General features: G+C 43.4%; 1 protein-coding gene across 1 annotated transcript; it reads left to right on the plus strand.

Annotated features, from left to right (window-relative positions):
- Positions 1 to 537: 537 nt before the first annotated feature.
- On the plus strand, positions 538 to 16,720 carry plcxd2 (phosphatidylinositol-specific phospholipase C, X domain containing 2; the record flags this gene model as incomplete). Its single annotated transcript, XM_080751807.1, has 8 exons — positions 538 to 640; positions 1,121 to 1,257; positions 1,929 to 2,048; positions 3,557 to 3,610; positions 4,164 to 4,319; positions 9,201 to 9,311; positions 10,081 to 10,211; positions 16,573 to 16,720. The coding sequence occupies 8 exons, from the start codon at positions 538 to 540 to the stop codon at positions 16,718 to 16,720; spliced, it is 960 nt and encodes a 319-aa protein (XP_080607933.1).
- Between the last annotated feature and the right edge of the window lie 3,476 nt (positions 16,721 to 20,196).

Below are 20,196 nucleotides of genomic sequence, written 5' to 3' on the forward strand. Positions count from 1 at the left end.
CTGAATCAATGCCTCCATATCCATCCATCCATCCCTTCCACCTCATTCTTCTGTGTGTGTGTGTGTGTGTGTGTGTGTGTGTGTGTGTGTGTGTGTGTGTGTGTGTGTGTGTGTGTGTGTGTGTGTGTGTGTGTGTGTGTGTGTGTGTGTGTGTGTGTGTGTGTGTGTGTGTGTGTGTGTGTGTGTGTGTGTGTGTGTGTGTGTGTGTGTGTGTGCGTGCGTGTCCACACAAATGGTTGCAACCAGACTCAAAGGTGCAAGAGTGGGGAGGGGCCATGTTAACGAGTGTAATTTCTAAAGAGGATTATCTTCCGTCATTAGTGGGTGTGTGCTGCTTTGGAAACCACAGAATGACAATGGGAGGAAAGCTGTCACCGAGCAACCCACAAGGGACACTCAAGATGATTCCTGTTCATTCATCCATCGTCTCCTGGATTCTTTGGAAATGGAAAGTTCTTTTACCAGTTCTCTTAGTTCTTCTGGCTATTGAAGGTTCCTGTTATTAAGTGGTCTTCCCTCCCATCCATCCATCCTGATATGAAGACACGACCTGCGGGCATCGGCACCTCCAATGCCGACTGGATGGGCTCACTCTCTCCCAAGCTGACTGCCATTCCCCTTAAATACCTTGCTGTGCCAGGTAAACTTTTGTGTGTTTTTGTAAGTTAATAAAAACCAACCTATTGTCAGACAACAGCTAGTTCCGACCAGGACCAGGACTAGGCAGGCAGTTTGGACAACAGCAAGAGGCATTACATGAGTGCTGACTATGACAGCACAAAATGTAATGCCTCAACTCTTAGTGCTCGTCAGGGTGGGGGGGTCCCCAGTTAAAATATGATTCTTTTGGGGGTCACGGCCTGAAAAGGTTGAGAACCACTGTTGTAGCTAACCTATCACTCTGCTGCAACTGCTGCTACTGCTGCTGTTATCATCATCTTTGTAATTCTCATCTGTCTGTCTTGTCTCCATCCATCCATGTCTTTACCCTATGTGTTTGCCTCTCTTTCTCACTCACTCACTCACTCACTCACTCACTCACTCACACTCTCACGCACACACGCACGCACGCACGCACGCACGCACACACACACACACACACACACACACACACACACAGGGTCCCACGATTCTTTCACCTACTGGGTGGACACGCACGCTCCCGTGGCTCCAGATCAGAAGGCCTACGTCAAGTACCTGGCTACCGTCTTCAGACAAATGGCCAAGAAGGTTATGGTGAAGTGGGCCATGACCCAGGTAATAACACACCTTCAGTAGATCCATGTAAACCAGTGGGTCTCAAACGTTTTCACGTCAAGGACCCCCAAATGAATATGCATTTGGCCGCGGACTCCCATCTGAAAATATTTCGTGGGACCCTCCCCTCCCATGTAAGATCTGTGTTAAAATGTAAAAAGAAAAAAGAAGAAAAGTCAAGATAAAAAAAATAGCGATCTACAAGCTCACAATGCGTTATTTTCTGAAATTTGATAAAAAAAATAAACTTTCATACAATATATTCTATGTACATTGCGCATGCAGTGACATATTCAAAACTTTTTTAGATGTTTATGGCATATAGCTCATGAACATCAAAAATCCATATATTCCAAATATTACAATTTGACATGCTTTTACATGCTATTACATACTCAAAACAAGGATGTATAATACAGAAACATTCTGAAGTCAGAGTTGCTTGAAGTTCAGTGTGAAGTTTCCGCAGTCAGTGATGATTTGGGGTGCTATGGCATCTGCATGCCTTCTTTCTTCAAAATATTATATTTTTTTCGATGGATCTGTATAGGGTTAAAGTGGCCTCAAGGACCCCACTTTGAGAACCACTGATGTAAACATAATCCGCTTCCCAAGTTCCTTCCCAGAAGTGTGTGATAAGATGTGTGTACATATGTCTCTCACTTTGTCAGAACCTGACGTTTAAGGAGCAGCTGGATGCTGGCATTCGCTACTTTGACTTGAGGGTGTCCTCCAGGCCAGGGGAGCGGGACCATGAAATCTACTTCGTCCACGGCCTGTTTGGACACAAGGTGGACGTCTACTGACTGTTTTCATAACCATTGTCCTTCTGTCTCCTTGCTTTGTTTTTGTTTGGAATGCTTGCTGTTTTATTAGTCTGTCTGTCTATCTAGATCTATCTACATGTATCTAGCTGTCTAGCTATCTAGCTAGACATGTAGAAACACTTCAATGAACATTGAGGAGTCTACTATGTATTTTTCCCTCTGTCTTTGCCTTTTGCTGTCACATATGCCTTGATCCTATTAAGCCACATTTCTAGTGCTGTAATTTACTGTGTGATAATGTACAGTATCATTATCACCATGCGTGCACCATGCGTGACTCAATGACTATCAAGGAATCTCCTGACCCTAATCTGTGATTGGCTTAAGGCTCACTCATACTCCAGAGAAGGTGAAGAGCAGTTCACTGCAGTGTAGTTTTCTAAAGTCATACTAGGGTGAAGTGAGACTTTAGAAAACTACACCACGGTGAACTCTTCACCTTCTCTGGAGTATGAAGTAGAATGAGCCTTTACCTGGCACGAGACCGAGGCAATAGACCGAGGCACAGACAGAAGGACAGACAGAAGGACAGACAGACAGACAGACAGACAGACAGACAGACAGACAGACACAGACAGACAGACAGACAGACAGACAGACAGACAGACAGACAGACAGACAGACAGACAGACAGACAGACAGGCATATAACTTACCAGTAAGACTCCCTAATCGGGAGATAAGCGACCGTAGGTGGCTTATCTCCACAAATAGGGCAAAAATTTGTTTTTCCAAAATCTTCCTGATCCATGTTGATGACATGAGTGTAGACATACTGTGTAGTGATATTCGTGATTTTAGGGCAAAAACTGTAGGAGCAGTGTCCAAAAATGTGTTTTAAAAATCGGCCTGAAGGTGGGCCTAGAATAGCACACACAGAGAGTCTTCAGAGATATCCGGGTTCCCTGTCTACACGGATCCAGTGAATCGGATATTTTTCAATCTCTCCACTTATTTATCCGGTTTAAAAAATATCCATGGCTACACAGAGCTGGATATTTCTGAAGCTAGAACATTTTTTGTGCTGTTGGGGCTTGCAGCCACACGAAGCTGGATATGTCGGCCTCGAAGCTGGATATTTTTTAAACCGGATACAAAAGTGGAGAGATTGAAAAATATCCGATTCACTGGATCCGTGTAGACAGGGAACCCGGATATCTCTGAAGACTTTACTGTGTGCGTGCTTGTTAGACCTAGATATCTTTGTCGTGTGGACCTAGATATTTTTCTATGTGGATATCTGAAAAAACGCGATATATGAAATATCCAGCTCCGTGTGGACCTAGATATTTTTCTATGTGGATATCTGAAAAACCTGGATATATGAAATATCCAGCTCCGTGTAGCCATGGTCTAAAGCATACAGCCTACAGTATATTGAGTTGGATTTGCTGATGGCAGCGACAGTATGATAACACAATGATATCATGTTAGATTATACAGTATAATGATATATAATATTTCTCTTTTAAGGTAAGGGCCGGGCTGTCAGACATCAACTTGTTCCTGAACCGACACAACAAAGAGGTATTACTTCTATGTATTTTAAGTGTTCTTTTATATTCTGCTAAACTATGGGTCCATTTGGTTTCATTTTAAATTCTCAAGAGTTAAAGTATTGTTAAACATCTGCATTATTTAATTTAAAAGAAGTCTACATAATTAGAGAATGTAGAAAATGCGTTATTTTGGCCAACGTTTGCCTGTTATCTGTCCTATGGCACCACATCAATACAGAAGTTTTGGGTCTGAGAGACTAAATCTACATGGTGGTCCATTGCTCAAATGCAGAATAAATAATGGACATTGATATGAAAAACATTGAAAGCCACTCTGGCCCCAAGACCAACCAGTAGGAGCCAATAGAGATGGGAACTACATGGGCTAATTTGGAATTAGCGACTAAATCGGGGAAAAATGAAAAATGGTAAGAATTGGAGAGAAAATAAAATAAATACTTTACTGAATGATCATTGATTCATTGACTGTCTGATGTATTCTTTCATCTGTTTATTGACTGACTGATCTAATAATGAATTAGCCAATCGATTGATTAATTGACTATTAATACTCCTTCAAGGTGGTGTTCCTGGATTTCAACCACCACTATGCTATGGAGGCTGAGCACCACACATATCTCATTAACATGCTGAAGGAAGTGTTTGGAGGCAAGCTGTGTCCCATCTGTCCTGTGGAGGACATCACCCTCAACCACCTCTGGGAGAAGAAGTTCCAGGTTCGTGTTCATTCATACTTTCGTCCAATGCGAGATTTATTTATTTTTTGTCCTGATTTCAGATTTGTTTTGCCAAATATTTTGTGATAGAAAATGCAACATACATTTTGATAAAAAATATAAGAAAAAAACATAGATTTTATTTTTTATTTTTTAAACAATGTTTATTTTCTTTTTCTTTCTTTTTAAAGACTCACATTACAAATACATGACAATGAAAATACAAACTGCAATAAAATAACTTGAATGACACCACATACGAAAAAACAAAAACAAAACATCAACTTACAAAAAATAAAAAACAAAAATGAGCACATATACCGGTACCATTAACACCCACATAGTCCCACGCCACAAGGCCGAACAAGTGCCTGCAGAGAGTGCAATTACCCCACCTCCGATTCCTCCATCAAGTGAGAAAGATCATTGCCCTTTATATACTGAATAAAGTTCCCCCATATTTTCTCGAACAACTCTTGTTTGTTTTTGAGTGTGTATGTGATTCTTTCTAATGGAAGGCACAAAGACAGTTCCTTAAACCATTGAGCGATGCTAGGTTTCCCTGTCTTTTTCCATGAAAGGGCGATAACCATTTTGGCTTGTAGGAACCCAAGATCCAGAAATGTTATCTCGTTGTTTTTTATCCTATGGCCGATCTTTCTTTCTTTCTTTCTTTCTTTATTTTGCTGAATAAGGTGCTTGTTCTACCTATGTTTTTCTTAGATTACTATTTCTATGCATTTGATGTATTGATGTTGAATTGTTATTACCTTGCTATTTTAAATCGCTCTGGATTAAGAGCGTCTGCTAAATGCCTAAATTGTAAATTGTAAACAACATTGCAATTTGCAACACCAGGTTGAAATGGGTAAAAAATCGGCAGCATCATTTCCAATACCTCACCTGTGTTGTAAAAAGGCAGATATATTGGTCTGGCTCTACTTTTCCGCACAACCGTTAAGCTTGACAAAAAATGTGCGGTGTATTCAACTGTAGAATATTTCACTTGAAAATATTCTGGCTTTAACGGTTATGGTGGACTGGCACACACACACACACACACACACACACACACACACACACACACACACACACACACACACACACACACACACACACACACACACACACACACACACACACACACACACACACACACACACACACACACACACACACACACACACACTTTGTGTGCTTTGCTATTTCTGTCTTTAAGCGGGTCGTTTTCAAGTCTTAGCAGAGGATGGTTACAAGATTATAATAAGGGTCTAGGTACTGTAGTTAGGGTTAGCTACTAGCTACTGTATTGTTTACCCATGCCTGTGTGCGTGTGTGTGTGTGTGTGTGTGTGTGTGTGTGTGTGTGTGTGTGTGTGTGTGTGTGTGTGTGTGTGTGTGTGTGTGTGTGTGTGTGTGTGTGTGCGTGTGTGCGCATGTGCAGTGCGTGTGCTTGTGCGTGTGCAACTGTGCATGCTCTGTAGGTCAGTGGTCACTCTGGTAATCTAGCTGGACAGTAATTAGCGGTGAGTGTCATCCCATTAACCCAACTCCCTCCGCCACTCTCTTTCACTCTTAGCCAGGGTTGTCGACTTGTCGCACCAAATTCTGGGTACTTTAACTATTGAAAAACAGCAGATCTACAAGCTCACAGCGTGGCATTCGTGTCCGCACTGTGAACTTGTAGATCTGCTATTTTTCAATATCTAAAGTATATAAAATAATTAAGCCCCTGGCTCTCATCTTCTCATTGTTCTCTCCTTTCTTTTCCTGTCTCTTTCTCTTTACAGCTCTCTTAAAGGTCTCATGACATGCTGTTTTTACTAAACATGAAAGTGTTTATCCTGGTTCTTCAAACCAGTATTAAAAGGTTTTAACTGAAAAATCTGTAAGCCACATTTCTAATGCTGTACTTTTATCACCAACCGTTATGCTGCACATAACGGTAGGTGATAACGTACAGCATTAGAAATCACCATGCATGCATTCATGTATATACAGACATACTCACATGAGTCTGTCTCATTCAGAGATTACTCAATGACTATCAAGTAATTTCCTGACCCTAATCTGTGACTGGTTTACCTGGCACGAGAGACAGAGACAATAGACGGACAGATCAGAGAAACAGACCAGACATACCTGTATATACCAGTGAGATAATAAAAGGGATTCTGTTAGTGTGACATCACAGTGAAGCCAGAGTGTGATGTCAGAGTGGCAAACCCAATCTGTTAAGAGTGGTTCCCCCGACATCACATTGATGGCAGAGCGACAAACCCATAGAACCACAGTGTCAGGCGTGACAGAGATCGCAATAACTTGTAAGCAGCAGTAACTTGCAGTACCTTAAAGGCTTAAACCACCAGATAAAATGTCTGAGGAAACCAGAACAAAATAATTGCACTTATGTTTATCAGCTCAGTGGCCTTGTGGTTAGTGCCCGCTCTGAGACTGGAAGGTCCCAGAGTTCAGCCGGGTCATACCAAAGACTGAAAGAAATGGGGAAAATCGTGCTCTTTCGAACGACCATCATTTCGACCGGAGGGTTAGCGACTCACTCCACGGAGGTTAGGGTGAGGGTTAGAGTCGGGTGTCGAAAAGATGACATGTAGTAACAGCGACACGCTCCCACCTAGTGCCTCCCTGCTTGGCGCTTAGCATCAAGTGCTGGATTGGGGGTAAGTCCCAGCGACATACTGGCATCATGTCCAGGGGGTGTACGTGTACATCAAGCTGCCTCACGCTACAGAAACAGATACACAAGATGTAACAAAGAAACAAAGAAACCTTGACCATAGATACTATGAGAGAATACTGTAACAGGCTAGCCGATAGATGGATTATTGCGACCGTCAGGGAGCAGTTTACTATGAAAACCTCCACCGGTCGTCCGTCCGTCCGTCCGTCCGTCCGTCCGTCCGTCCGTCCGTCCGTCCGTCTGTCGGTCACACGTCACACGTCACACCTTTGCCCTGCTCATATCTCCGCATCAGTATGACATCACACCACATGTGTACATAAACCTTTGTGTACGTTGCTGTGGCAACAGTCTGTTGTTGCTGGTCTGTTAGTGTACGTTAGCAACCACCTTAGCAACCAACTGTTTACCCTAGCAACCAACTGTTTACCATAGCAACCATGTTTTTTTACCCTAGCAACCAACTGTTTACCATAGCAACCAGATACGCAGAGCAGGGATCTCCATATATGGGCATAAACAGGTGACATCACACTGATGTCAGATACTCAGAGCAGGGATTTCTCCATAATATATGGGCATAAAAGGGATTCTGTTAGGGATCTCCATATATGGGCATAAAAGGGATTCTGTTAGGGATCTCCATATATGGGCATACAAGGGATTCTGTTAGGGATCTCCATATATGGGCATAAAAGGGATTCTGTTAGGGATCTCCATATATGGGCATAAAAGGGATTCTGTTAGGGATCTCCATATATGGGCATAAAAGGGATTCTGTTAGGGATCTCCATATATGGGCATAAAAGGGATTCTGTTAGGGATCTCCATATATGGGCATAAAAGGGATTCTGTTAGCTGTTAGTGATCTCCATATATGGGCATAAAAGGGATGCTGTTAGGGATCTCCATATATGGGCATAAAAGGGATTCTGTTAGGGATCTCCATATATGGGCATGAAAGGGATTCTGTTAGGGATCTCCATATATGGGCATAAAAGGGATTGTATCCCAGATGATGCCCTGTTAGGAGATCCACACTAACAGAATCCATATATGGTCCTACCGACAGCTGCTATAAGCCAACCCTGGCGATAAGGTCTGAGTCGAAGAAATGCTTCTTTCCTGGCAAGAATTGCCCCTTTATACTGTAGGGCTCGTTTGTGTATTGTATGACATCATGCCACATCATCGGCTGAGGACTGTGTGATGTCATCATATCTCCATATATGGAGACATAAGTTGCTCATGCCCAAATATGGGCTGGTGAGGTCAGACTTAGTGTGATGCGTAGGTTATCTCCATATATGGAGATTCAACTTCAATGAGTAACCATGGCAAACTGTCAACTGCCCGTATGTCTTGATAATTGGTAAAACAAACTTTTGGCCTATTTGTGGAGATAAGCGACCAACGGTCGCTTATCTCCCGATTAGGGAGTCTTACTGGTCTAGACTCAATTAATGTGCTTACCATATTCAACCTTCTCTTTGTGTGTGTGTGTGTGTGTGTGTGTGTGTGTGTGTGTGTGTGTGTGTGTGTGTGTGTGTGTGTGTGTGTGTGTGTGTGTGTGTGTGTGTGTGTGTGTGTGTGTGTGTGTGTGTGTGTGTGTGTGTGTGTGAGTTTGTCTAGCTATACTTATGGGGACTAAACGCATGTTCACACAGTCACCTGCAGGGAACCTCTGAGTGTGGGGACAAAAGAACAAGGGGTGAGAATGTGTTGAAATAGTAGGTCCCCACAACGGTTAGGGTTAGGGTTAGGGGTTAGGTTTAGGGATAGAGGTTAGGGTAAGGCCACAGGACTTGCACAAAAATGAATGGAAGTCTATGTAATGTCCTTACAAGTGACATAAATATATAGTGTGTGCGTGTGTGTGCTAGAGAGGGACACACACACACACACACACACACACACACACACACACACACACACACACACACACACACACACACACACACACACACACACACACACACACACACACACACACCATAGTACCTACTTTTGTTATTTCAACAGGCTATTGACTAACCTGACTCCGCCAGTCAGGTTAGCTATTGACATTATATATTAATGTATTGAACTAGAAGAATGATATAATTATTAGGGAGCTTGTGAAAATAATGGTAATCATCATCATCTCATGTTCTTCCTTCCTTCTCTCCATCCATGGGTCAGGTCATAGTGTTCTACCACCATCCATCCGCAGATGGCTGTCCTTTCCTGTGGCCTGGCAGCAGGATCCCCGCCCCCTGGGCCAACACCACACATCCCCTCAAACTCATTCAGGTCAGTTTGGTCATAATATTTTTTTATTTTATTTTTTACGCTGGGGGCGTGCTCTCTCCTCCGCGTCATCAGTGCCCATACCCTAGGTGGGGTTGGCAAAAGGGCCTTTCTGTGTGGAGTTTGCATGTTCTCTCCGTGTCTCCTAGGGTAGGTACCCTCACAAAAAACATGCTGTAATCCTGGTCTCTATACTGCCTCCCCCTGGCCAGCCGGGGCGCCTGATGGAGGGGAAAGGATCTGGTTGGAATAACGTGTTCCTTCCACATGCTACGTCCAACCAGGGAAACTCTCCCTTGGAAAAGAAGCAACTTGGACTCCTCATGCATGGAAGGAAGCATGAGGTCAGTCCGTTGTCTCCCCAGGTTGACAGAGGGAGTGTAGCGCCCATAATTACATTAGATAATTGACACCGGTTGAAAAATGGGTTACAACATCGTGGGATAGAATAATTAAAATAAACACTAGAAAGATGCAATTCTGAGAGATTGCAATTGTGGTTGCAGTTTTTGCATTTTCCCATTCAAGTCAATGGGGGAAATTAATTCACTAATAAATTATCAAGCAAGCACACGATTCCCAATGAAGCCGGTCAGATTGACATATGACTCGAGCGTGTGCCACCAAAAACTGTGCGACAAGTAGGCCTAGTCCGGCAAGTTTTGGGGTTATTCTATAAATAATTGATACTACAGTGTGTTGCCTATGGCAACCACACAAATAATTGGCTACTTACAGTATAAAGACTTATTTTTTATCTTGCCTTCCATAGTTCCTTCAGACCACACTGAAAGAGAGGTCCAAGAACGGTGCCTTCCATGTCTCCCAGGCCATCCTCACCCCCAAAGTTCCAACCATTGCAAAGGGCCTGGTCTGGGGTCTACGCAACTACCTGGTGGAGAGGTCAGTGATGTGTCCTCTTGTAAATCGAATTGGTCCAAGCATAGCTTGCTGCTTGACAGTGGTTCTCAGACAGTGGCCGCGACCCCCAAAAATAATAACATTTTAACTGGGGACATCCCACCCTGACGAGCTCTAAGAGTTGAGACGTAGTTGAGATGTATAACACGGTTCTAGACGATCTACATGTATAACATGGTTCTAGACGATCTATGCTTACTACAACGCCTCGCATGTAGATCGGCTATTTTCACAATGTATGTCCCTAATATTTGACAGTTTGGCCACGGTTAAATTTGTCATTTAAAAGGTATTAAAAAGTCCTCAAATTGTCATTTTAGGATGGGGAGACACCCTCTATGCATTTAAACTTTATATTGGTTTGTTTGTTTACTGTTGAGTGAGAAAACAACGTTGCACATTAAGTTAATCATCTGGGGACCTCCCAAAATAATTTGGCGACCCCCCTGGGGGGTCCCGAGTCCCGACCCACAGGTTGAGAACCACTGGCTTAAGATGAAATGGAAATTCAAATGACTTCATGCTGTAGCCTGTAGAGGGCAGTAAACACCTGGAAGTGAGAGGATTCCTGACCAAGCACAGAAGTAATCCTGGAAACAAGGGTCTGAATGGATGCATCAAAACTAGGGAGTGAGGAGTTAGAAGTATACCAGCAGTTCACAGTAAACAGTATTAACCAAACCACTAAATTATAGTGTATAGTTCTTCTTTGATTGAACAGCCAGTGGTGGACAGTAACTAAGTAGGCTACATTTACTTATGTTTTAAATGGATTGTTTTGAATAGATAATATACTTTTGACTCTTCTAGAAATATTATCAATTAACCACTTAAGCCCTATTTAAAATGCAGTGAACACACGTTGTGAGCTTGTAGATCTACTATTCTCACTATTTTAGAAATGTTTAGATATTGTCTGAAACGTTCTGAACATGTACTTGGTAATTTCTATTTTGAGTATTTACTTGAGTATATACTTTGCCCACCAATGTTAACAGCTGACCATTTCCTTTCCCGTAACATACGAACAAATTATCCAGTCATGCCAAAGCGATAGAACTCCAGAGTGGACATTCCGGCCAGACAGGAACTGGCCTAATTTTGCACTTCCGAGGAAATGGGATTGTTTATTATCGCAGGATAAACCTTCTGACTTCCAGGTTTTGTTCTGACCACTGCTAGAACTCAGGGCTGCGGGTTCAGGGCACCACTGATACTCACATGGTGTCAGGCATGTGCACACATAGACATCAAAGGGGGCTTGAGCCCCTGCCCTTTTATCAGTCTGTAAAAAGTGCCCTCTCCAGACCATGAATGCCGTTTTTGCTATGGTGAAAGAAACGCAAATGCCTTCTTTCCATGCCATACCTGAAGGCAGCATTCAAGAGTAGTTGAGATGTATAAAACGGTTCTAGAATTGCCTTGTCCAAACTCTCCTGAACTTGACTGCTGCATCTTGTCTTGAAATTATTGCCCACTCTGTGTAGAAATCCATGCCGTACGCCACATCTCCAGTATTGACTTGATTATGTTAAGTTCAGTGATGGTATCAAGTACCAGAACTAGCCGACCTCCAAGCTCACAACGCGTCGCAGCGCGACACTTTGTGAGCTTTTTCCCTTTCAGAAATGTCAGCCCCTGCCTCTCTAACATTCTCTGCACGTCCCTGCATGGTGTTGTGTGATTGTGTGTATACCTGTGTGCATCTGCGCACACAGGAAAGTCACATTTTTTTTTCTTTTTCTTTTTTTCTTCTTCATGCGCCCCCTCAAAGTGGCGCCCTGGGCGAGTGCCCCGCTAGCCCCCCCTGCAGGCCGCCTGTGTGTGTGTGTGTGTGTGTGTGTGTGTGTGTGTGTGTGTGTGTGTGTGTGTGTGTGTGTGTGTGTGTGTGTGTGTGTGTGCATGTGTGTGTGGGATGGGAAATTATACTATTTTATTGAAACCTGAAGGCCATTAGTTGTTCTGCTTATTCCACCTATTCTTAATCGCTTCCCTTATTGATAACTGATAAAATGTAATCGTCAACTGTTTCACTATCTCTGAGTCTCAATGCTGTGTGGAAATGGTAGAAGAAAGGCATGCATGTTGTTTGCCTGATAACATCATTACAGTTCTCCTTATCTTGTCCTTTTCAGCAATGTAGACACATGACATAATTGTTTTGCAATGAGCAACTGTCCGAAAAATATGCCGGCATTGATAAAAGGTACTGATCAGTACAGTGTGTTGATTCTCTGAGTTAACACTTCCAATTCCCTAACTCATTGGTTCTCAAAGTGGGGTCCAGGGACCCCCAGGGGTCCTTGGGGGGTACCAGCTAAATCTATGATAGTTAGGACTCAGGAACCAAATTGACCCTTAAAGGCTTAAAGGTCTGTAAATCCGAGAGCATACAAATGGTTTGTTAATTAAAGGTAGATTGGTGTCCCAGAGATAAAATGGCCTAATTCATGTCAAAAGTGGGTATCCTTGAAATTAAAATGGTTGAGTCACTGTTGTATAAAACCTTCTCTTATGGGGTATCTTTTCAAATGGGGATCTGCGGCCAAATATCAATTTGGGGGTCCTTGGCATGAAAAGGTTTGAGAACTACTGCCCTAACTCTTCTGGTCCTCTATTCCCATCCCTACAGACAGATAATAAATATCCTTCTATTGATCTATATACTGTACATACTGAACTTATATAGACATGTCGAGTTGCCAACACATCTCATCTCTCAGGGTGCTCCCACAGGCCCTGAAAACAGCACTCATCAAGACAACATATACTCTAGACAATTCACTAATGAACAGTTATAGACCCGTATCACACCTACCTTTTTAAGGAGGAGTAGCGGCCCGAACCTCTAGTAACTGAAAAAGTCTTTCAATAACTGAACAACTTCTTTTGGCGCTATAAACAACGGCTATGATATCTTCATGATTTTGACCTCACCACAGCACCGAGACTGCTCTGGTTAAAGTATTCATTGACATCCACTTAAACACTAACAGAGGCAGGATTTCAGTTACTGGATCTCAGTGCTGTCCGTCAAACAGCTGCCTTGCTGATAGTGGTTAAGGCGCATACCACATATAGGCTCATGATGCCTAGCAGCGCGTCCCACGTTTGATTCCCAGGCCTTGCAGACCTCTGCTGTATGTCACTCCCTGACACTCTCTCTCTCTCTCTCTCTCTCTCTCTCTCTCTCTCTCTCTCTCTCTCTCTCTCTCTCTTTCTCTCTCCCTCCCTGTTTCATGTCTTTTCTCAAACTTTTTCACGTTAAGGACCTCCAAATTGATATGTATTTGTAATTATACTATATTGACTACTTCAGCCTCGGACCCCCTGGAACCCCCTCAAGGACCCCTGGGAGTTCAGCTTTGTGTCGCCAGAATCACAACTAAAGGTGGAGAAGCAGTGTTCAGTTTTTATGCACCACAAATGTCTTTTTTTAAACCAACTGAGTTTTAGCAGAGGTTTGTGGCGCATGATTTAAACTTTAAATCAGGGGTCTTCAACAGGGGGTCCCCAGAGTTACTACAGGGGGTCCTCCAAATCTTTGAGTTTTTATATTATATTGAGTTTATATCTCCTTGTTTATATTAACCACTTGAACCCTAATGTCCATATTCTGAGAGCTTTAGCCAAAAATAGCAGATCTACAAGCTCACAACGCCTTGCAGCGTGAGGCGTTGTGAGCTTGTCGATCGGCTATTTTTAGCAAAGAGCTTTAGTGTTGAGGGGAAATTTACAGTATTGACAGTTCAAGTAGTTAAATATCTGAAAACACAAATTGACATTAAAATACACTGATCGTGCTGTCAAACGATGAAACTATATGAACAGGTTGTGGGGGTCCCTGCTTCATCTCTCTCTCAACTAAGGGGTCTTTGGCCTGAAAACGTTGAAGACCCCTGCTTTAAATCATACATGGGCAACTGGTGGCCCATGCAGGGGCCACATGCAGCCCCCACCTTCACTTGATGCGGCCTGCATGCAGGTTAACTCTTTCTGTGCGAAAACCGAATAATCTCGGTTCTTTTTTCCATTCCAATACTAATTTTTTAATCTATTTCGCTTACCCTGAGCTGCTAGTAGCGACGTGGGTGGTCCTGGCTCCTCCACCGCTTCCCAGCGAGCCATTCTACTTGTCCCGATGATTTATTCCATTGAAAATGGTTTAGAAAAAAGTTTAGAGCCCCCCCAAAAAAACGCTGTTTCAGCAAGACGTATTAAGGATTACAAGAACCGACATTATTCGGTTCCTTTAGTAAAATGAATTAAATAATCGGCGGCATCAACGATCGCCCCGGTCTAATTTAGCATCCTAGCACAAGGCCGCGATTCTGTTTATATGGCCCGTAATGGGAAGAAAAGGCCGCAGCACGCCGCCCACTCCAATAGAAAAACACATCTTTATAGCGGATTTTCTCCGGATTGTGTTCCGAGGCCAGCAGACAAGTTATTTTGGCGGCTGAATAACTTTAGATCGCTCTTCTAAAAAATTATATAGTCGATTGCTAACTGATAGCTAACTTCCTCCGGCTCGCTAGCATAGCACTCATTCGAGTGAAAAGCCAAGCCAGTTCAGGCTGGCGACCCGGATGTGATAGTGAATGCCTACGGGAGAATGGCTGGCACTCTAGCGGCACCTAGCGGCGCCCGGCAGCTATTGAGTTAATATCGGAATCTTATATATACATTCCTTCAAAAGCCGCATCCCACTTCCAAGCCCATTCACGCCCCCTTTACATCGACTTCAACTCATAGGTAGTCTTCTAGGACGTAAGGAATACCGCCCCTAACGCTATCATTCGCCCCCCGTCGCCATGGTGACAGCCCTCCATTGGCTCATTCCCAGCTATGGGACCGGCGGATCCAATTTCAACAGAGGGGGGCGTAGCCACACACACACACACACACACACGCACACACGCACGCACACACACACACACACACACACACACACACACACAGCCCCTAGAGAGCGCAGCCCCTCCGAGAGTGCAGAAGCGCGCGTGGAGAGAGAGAGAGAGAGAGAAAGAGAGAGACAGAGAGAGAGAGAGGCACGTGCCCCTCACAGGCACAGTCAGTGAGGGGAGGATGGGGGGGTGGAGAGTAGAGAGAGTAGAGAGAGTGAGCGGAGGGCAGTGTATCGAATTACAACAGAGGGAGGTGTGTTGTGTTTTCCACCGAACGTGAAGCCAGTTACACAACATTTGGTTACCCGTCGAATTATGTTCCACCTCTGCCTGGATCCTGCTATGCATTCACAGAGCTTTTCCTGTTAACAACGTGGCGAGGGGGGATAGACAGGAGCGCCGCTTGCGGCGCGACTTTCTAGTACTAATATATTATTGATTTCAGCTGTTACAATTCCAAACATGACCCGCTTTAATTTCTACAGTCTATATTAGTAGCTTAATGTCTTGTATTGCAATTTTATCGTATGTTTTAATGTCCAATGTATTTGTATTTAAGTTCATAAAGTTAATGAGTATAACCAATTGCATTTGAAATTAAATAGATTAAATAGATTCCAATTAAAAAATAACAAATTGTATTTGAAATCAAATATATCAGATTAAATAGATGCATTCGAAATATAGCAAAAAATCTAGGCTGTGGCATAGAATGACAAAGTAGTGCATACATTTATGAAAAAGAAGTTAAAATATGGAGATAAGAGGTTTCTGTATAGTGGTCCTCTCCATCAAGCTGCCCGCCCCTGGTTTAAATCAAAGCTCTCTCTTGCCACTTCCTTTTCTGCCTGCCTGTCTGTCTAGCTGTGTGTCCGTCTGCCTGCTTGTGCCCGCTAGGGCATTCACGAATAGTGATTTTTAGTATTCGAATTATTCGACCTCAAAGTATTCGAATAGTTGAATATTCGACAGGACTGGCCAAACTGTTAAATATTAAGTAAGCAAGGCGAACATTGTGAAAATAGCCGATCTACATGCTACATGTGAGCATGTAGATCTGCTATTTTCACAATATTTATCTGCGGAACCGAGTGCTTGTCAGGGTGGGGGTCCCCAGTTCATATATGTTTATTTTGGGGGTCAGGGCCTAAAAACGTCTGAGAACCCATTGGTATAGAGCATTAACAAATTCATCCACCAGGGGCATTGACAACTCATTCTTATGACTTCCTATCTAGCCAAGCTTTATAAACTATATATTTTTTAAAGAGAAAAAAAAAAGAAAAAAGCGAATATTCGACTTTGGTGAACAAGTCGAATAGTGACTTTGATATTGGAATATTTGGTGAATGCCTTTGTGCCCGCCTGTATAACGGTAATTCACTCTTTCCCTCTTCTCTCTTTCCTCATCCTCCTCCTCTTCCCCTCTGAACCAGGAACCTGCCAATCATCATGTCGTGGGTGGAGGAGCAGCGACCCGGGATCAACGGGGTCAACATCATCACCTCTGACTTTGTGGAGCTGACCGACTTCGCCAACATCGTCATCAAACTCAATAACCTGCTGCTCTCTGAACCCACGTGATATATTTACGGCTCTGCACTGGGGCCTATACGGTGACTCTCTGAGCCCACGTAACATTCACAGCTCTGCACCAGGGCCTATGCAGTGTCTCTCTGAACCCACGTTATATTCACAGCTCCGCACCAGGGCCTATGCAGTGTCTCTCTGAACCCACGTTATATTCACAGCTCCGCACCAGGGCCTATGCAGTGTCTCTCTGAACCCACGTTATATTCACAGCTCCGCACCAGGGCCTATGCAGTGTCTCTCTGAACCCACGTTATATTCACAGCTCCGCACCAGGGCCTATGCAGTGTCTCTCTGAACCCACGTTATATTCACAGCTCCGCACCAGGGCCTATGCAGTGTCTCTCTGAAACCACGTTATATTCACAGCTCCGCACCAGGGCCTATATGGTGACTCTCTGAGCCCACCTAACATTCACAGCTCTGCACTAGGGCCTATACGGTGTCTCTCTGAGCCCACATGATGTTTTTCAGAGCTCCACACCAGGTGTCCAGAGTTTTAGGATGGAACATGCATCACTGGACAACAGATTGTTGTGTTGTTGGAATCTTTGTGCCTCAGAATGTATTTAATATGCTTGGTTTAAAATAGGCAAAGATTGCATAAGAAAAGGTCCAGGACAGTACAGTTCACTGGTACACGGTCAACTAAAAGGATAAAAAAACACAAGAAAGCCTTCGGCTTGTTTAAATTGGGGTCTCTTTTACAACTCATAATGGGCGGGCATTAGATGGACAGCAGGGTGCATGTGCAATAAACATGTGCAATAAACAAGGAAGACACAGGTAGCAGGGGGGCACAAACAGTTCTTACCAGAGACAGAGTTACAGGGACAGTAGCCATAGAGACAGAACAGGGATATAGTCACAGAGACAGGAGCAACAGGGACAGAGTCTGCAGGGACAGAGCAAAAGGGACAGAGTCATAGACAAACTGCAGAGAAGTAGCTACAGAACCCACATAATTAAGATTGGTACGTTGATTTTATAGTTATTACATAATGCATACAGGTTGCTAATGCTTTCAAACGTTTTATCATGGCAAAGCCCCTTTTGTAGGTTTTCTTGCTTCTCAAAGGAACAATGATTGCTGTCGGCAGATTGCACCTGTGTGATCTTTTCAGCCCAGCACTGATTGGTGGCTGGTCTGAGGTGTTACCTTTTATAAGGAGTGCTGTTTGTGTCCTATCCCTCATTCTGAAGAAGGCCTTGTGTCGAAATGTTAATCGATAATAAAGCCTTGACTGGGAGCTTTTATTAATCAGTGTGCAGACTTCTATTTTTTTATTAAATGTTTTATATTGCTGTCAGCAATAACCTTGTAACCCTGTACCTGTTTGTTCAAAGCTGTAACATTTCTGGAAATGGAAAAATATGTGTTGTGTCTGTCTATAGTGTAGTTAGTTATTTACTCAAACTATATTTTGCTTCTTTTTATTGGTTATGAAGCCCACAGACAGACTTGACCACTTTCAATCTGGCACCCTATTTTGGCCATGTCAATATGGGTGAAAGGTTTCAACACATGTAGACCGGATATTTCCACTACCCTTGCGTGATGCTGTCATCATGTCATGCGATGAAGTACAAAATAGGGATTTGGTTTCTGCCCAATAAGCAACCGATACTTTTCAAATGCCAAAAGTATTGGTACAATGAGCTGCAAGTTGTATTTTACTATAAACTGTAATTTACATCATGAAATAAGCATTGGGTATAAAAGCAGCTTTGTTGCTTAAAGAGGACATCTTGAGACCATTGTCTCTGTGTTGTCCAAATGTGTTTGGTTTCATCTGGTTGCTTGAAGTGGCACTGCAGACAGAGGCACAGTCAGGGGGTAACACAGAAAGGACGCCAAATATGTGTAAAGCCAGTGCCACATACCTCAGAACACAACACACACACACACACACACACACACACACACACACACACACACACACACACACTCGCGTGCGCTCGGTGGCTCTTCTGTCTTTCAATTTGGGTACTCCGTTTATAGCATGTTTTTAGTATGTCTCTCACGTACATGGTTTAACTGAAGATGCAGTTCAGGGATATAGAAGCCGTCTGCAGTCTTAAGTATGTATGGGAAAATGGGGAGGATGTGGCAAAAACTACTGTAACACTCTGTAAATAGATGGCCAAATATGTGTGAAGCCTGAGGTATAATCACTCCACCACACACGTATCCACAGATTCCACACACGCACACGTGCACACACACGCACGCACGCACGCACGCACACACACGCACGCACGCACGCACACACACACACACACAGAGAGAGAGGTTAGCATTTCCCATTCTGCAGCTACGCTTGCTTAAATTAAATCCAGCGGCTGATATTATATTCATGTGTTGATGTCATGAAATAATGGCCAGCTGAATCACAAAGCAGTCTGGTTATTGTGTTTTTGTGCTTGTGTGCGTGCATGTGTATGTGTGTGTATGTGGGTGTGTGTTGTGGGCACAGTGATTACCATGCACGACATAGACAGTAGCACTGTGACAGTCTCTCTGCATTCCTGTGGTCTCACTGGAGGAAGAAAGGAGTGAAAGAGAGAAGAGAGAAAAGGGGAGAAGGAGGAAATAGAACGGCAAGGGAAAACAAAAGGAAAGCATGAAGGCATGAACGTATAAACATTATATGGAGTATTGAGACGAGACCCGATAGGCAGCTGTAGGCCTATGGTTATGTTTAGGGCACATACTGTACCACATGGGCTTCAGCATATCCCCGGTTCGACTCTTGAGTCAGCTGGTCTGTTTCCTCTGTGTCATTCTCCTGGTCTCTCACAGTCGCTGTCAAAATAAAGCAGCAATGCCCCAAACACATTTTGAACACTGGGATATAAAGGTACATTCATTCATCAGAGACAGGAGAAAGGTTCCATCAGGTCATGGGCTGGTACTGAAGAGTGAACCCACATTCTATGCTTTCACAGTTAAATTATCACTGTATTTCCTGCAGAAGGTTATCTGCTTCCTTCAGCCTCGTCAAAAAGTAAGGAGTCCTCTTTTTTCATATTCACTCTCTCTCTGTTACAGTACAAATTTCTTTTGAAATGTAGTGGATACAAACACTCCCAAAAAAATCTATCCTTTCCTTCTTCCTCACTCCCCCCTATATTCTTGTGTGAGCTTGGATCTTCAGGGCAGGCCACATGTTATTCATCTGTCACAGAACCTTTTCAGCCATCCGGCCTTCGTCAGTGTTTGTCCCCAAACTGCTGGATGGCCAGAAACTTTCTGTGACAGATAACAACTTTCATGTCATTGTAGGCAAAATCTTTCAATACTATTTCCCCCCCAAAGAATATCGAATATATCTACAAGTCGATATGCAATGTGTTGTTAGCTTGTAGATCGCTTATTTTTGCTATTCATACGACCAAGTATATTGGGCTTCAGTGGTTAAACCAAATGACTGGGTTATTTCTGTGTGTGACCCTTTCTTCACAACACA

This window comes from Nannobrachium achirus (assembly GCF_963921795.1).
Source record: "Nannobrachium achirus genome assembly, chromosome: 21".
Lineage (NCBI taxonomy): Eukaryota > Metazoa > Chordata > Actinopteri > Myctophiformes > Myctophidae > Nannobrachium > Nannobrachium achirus.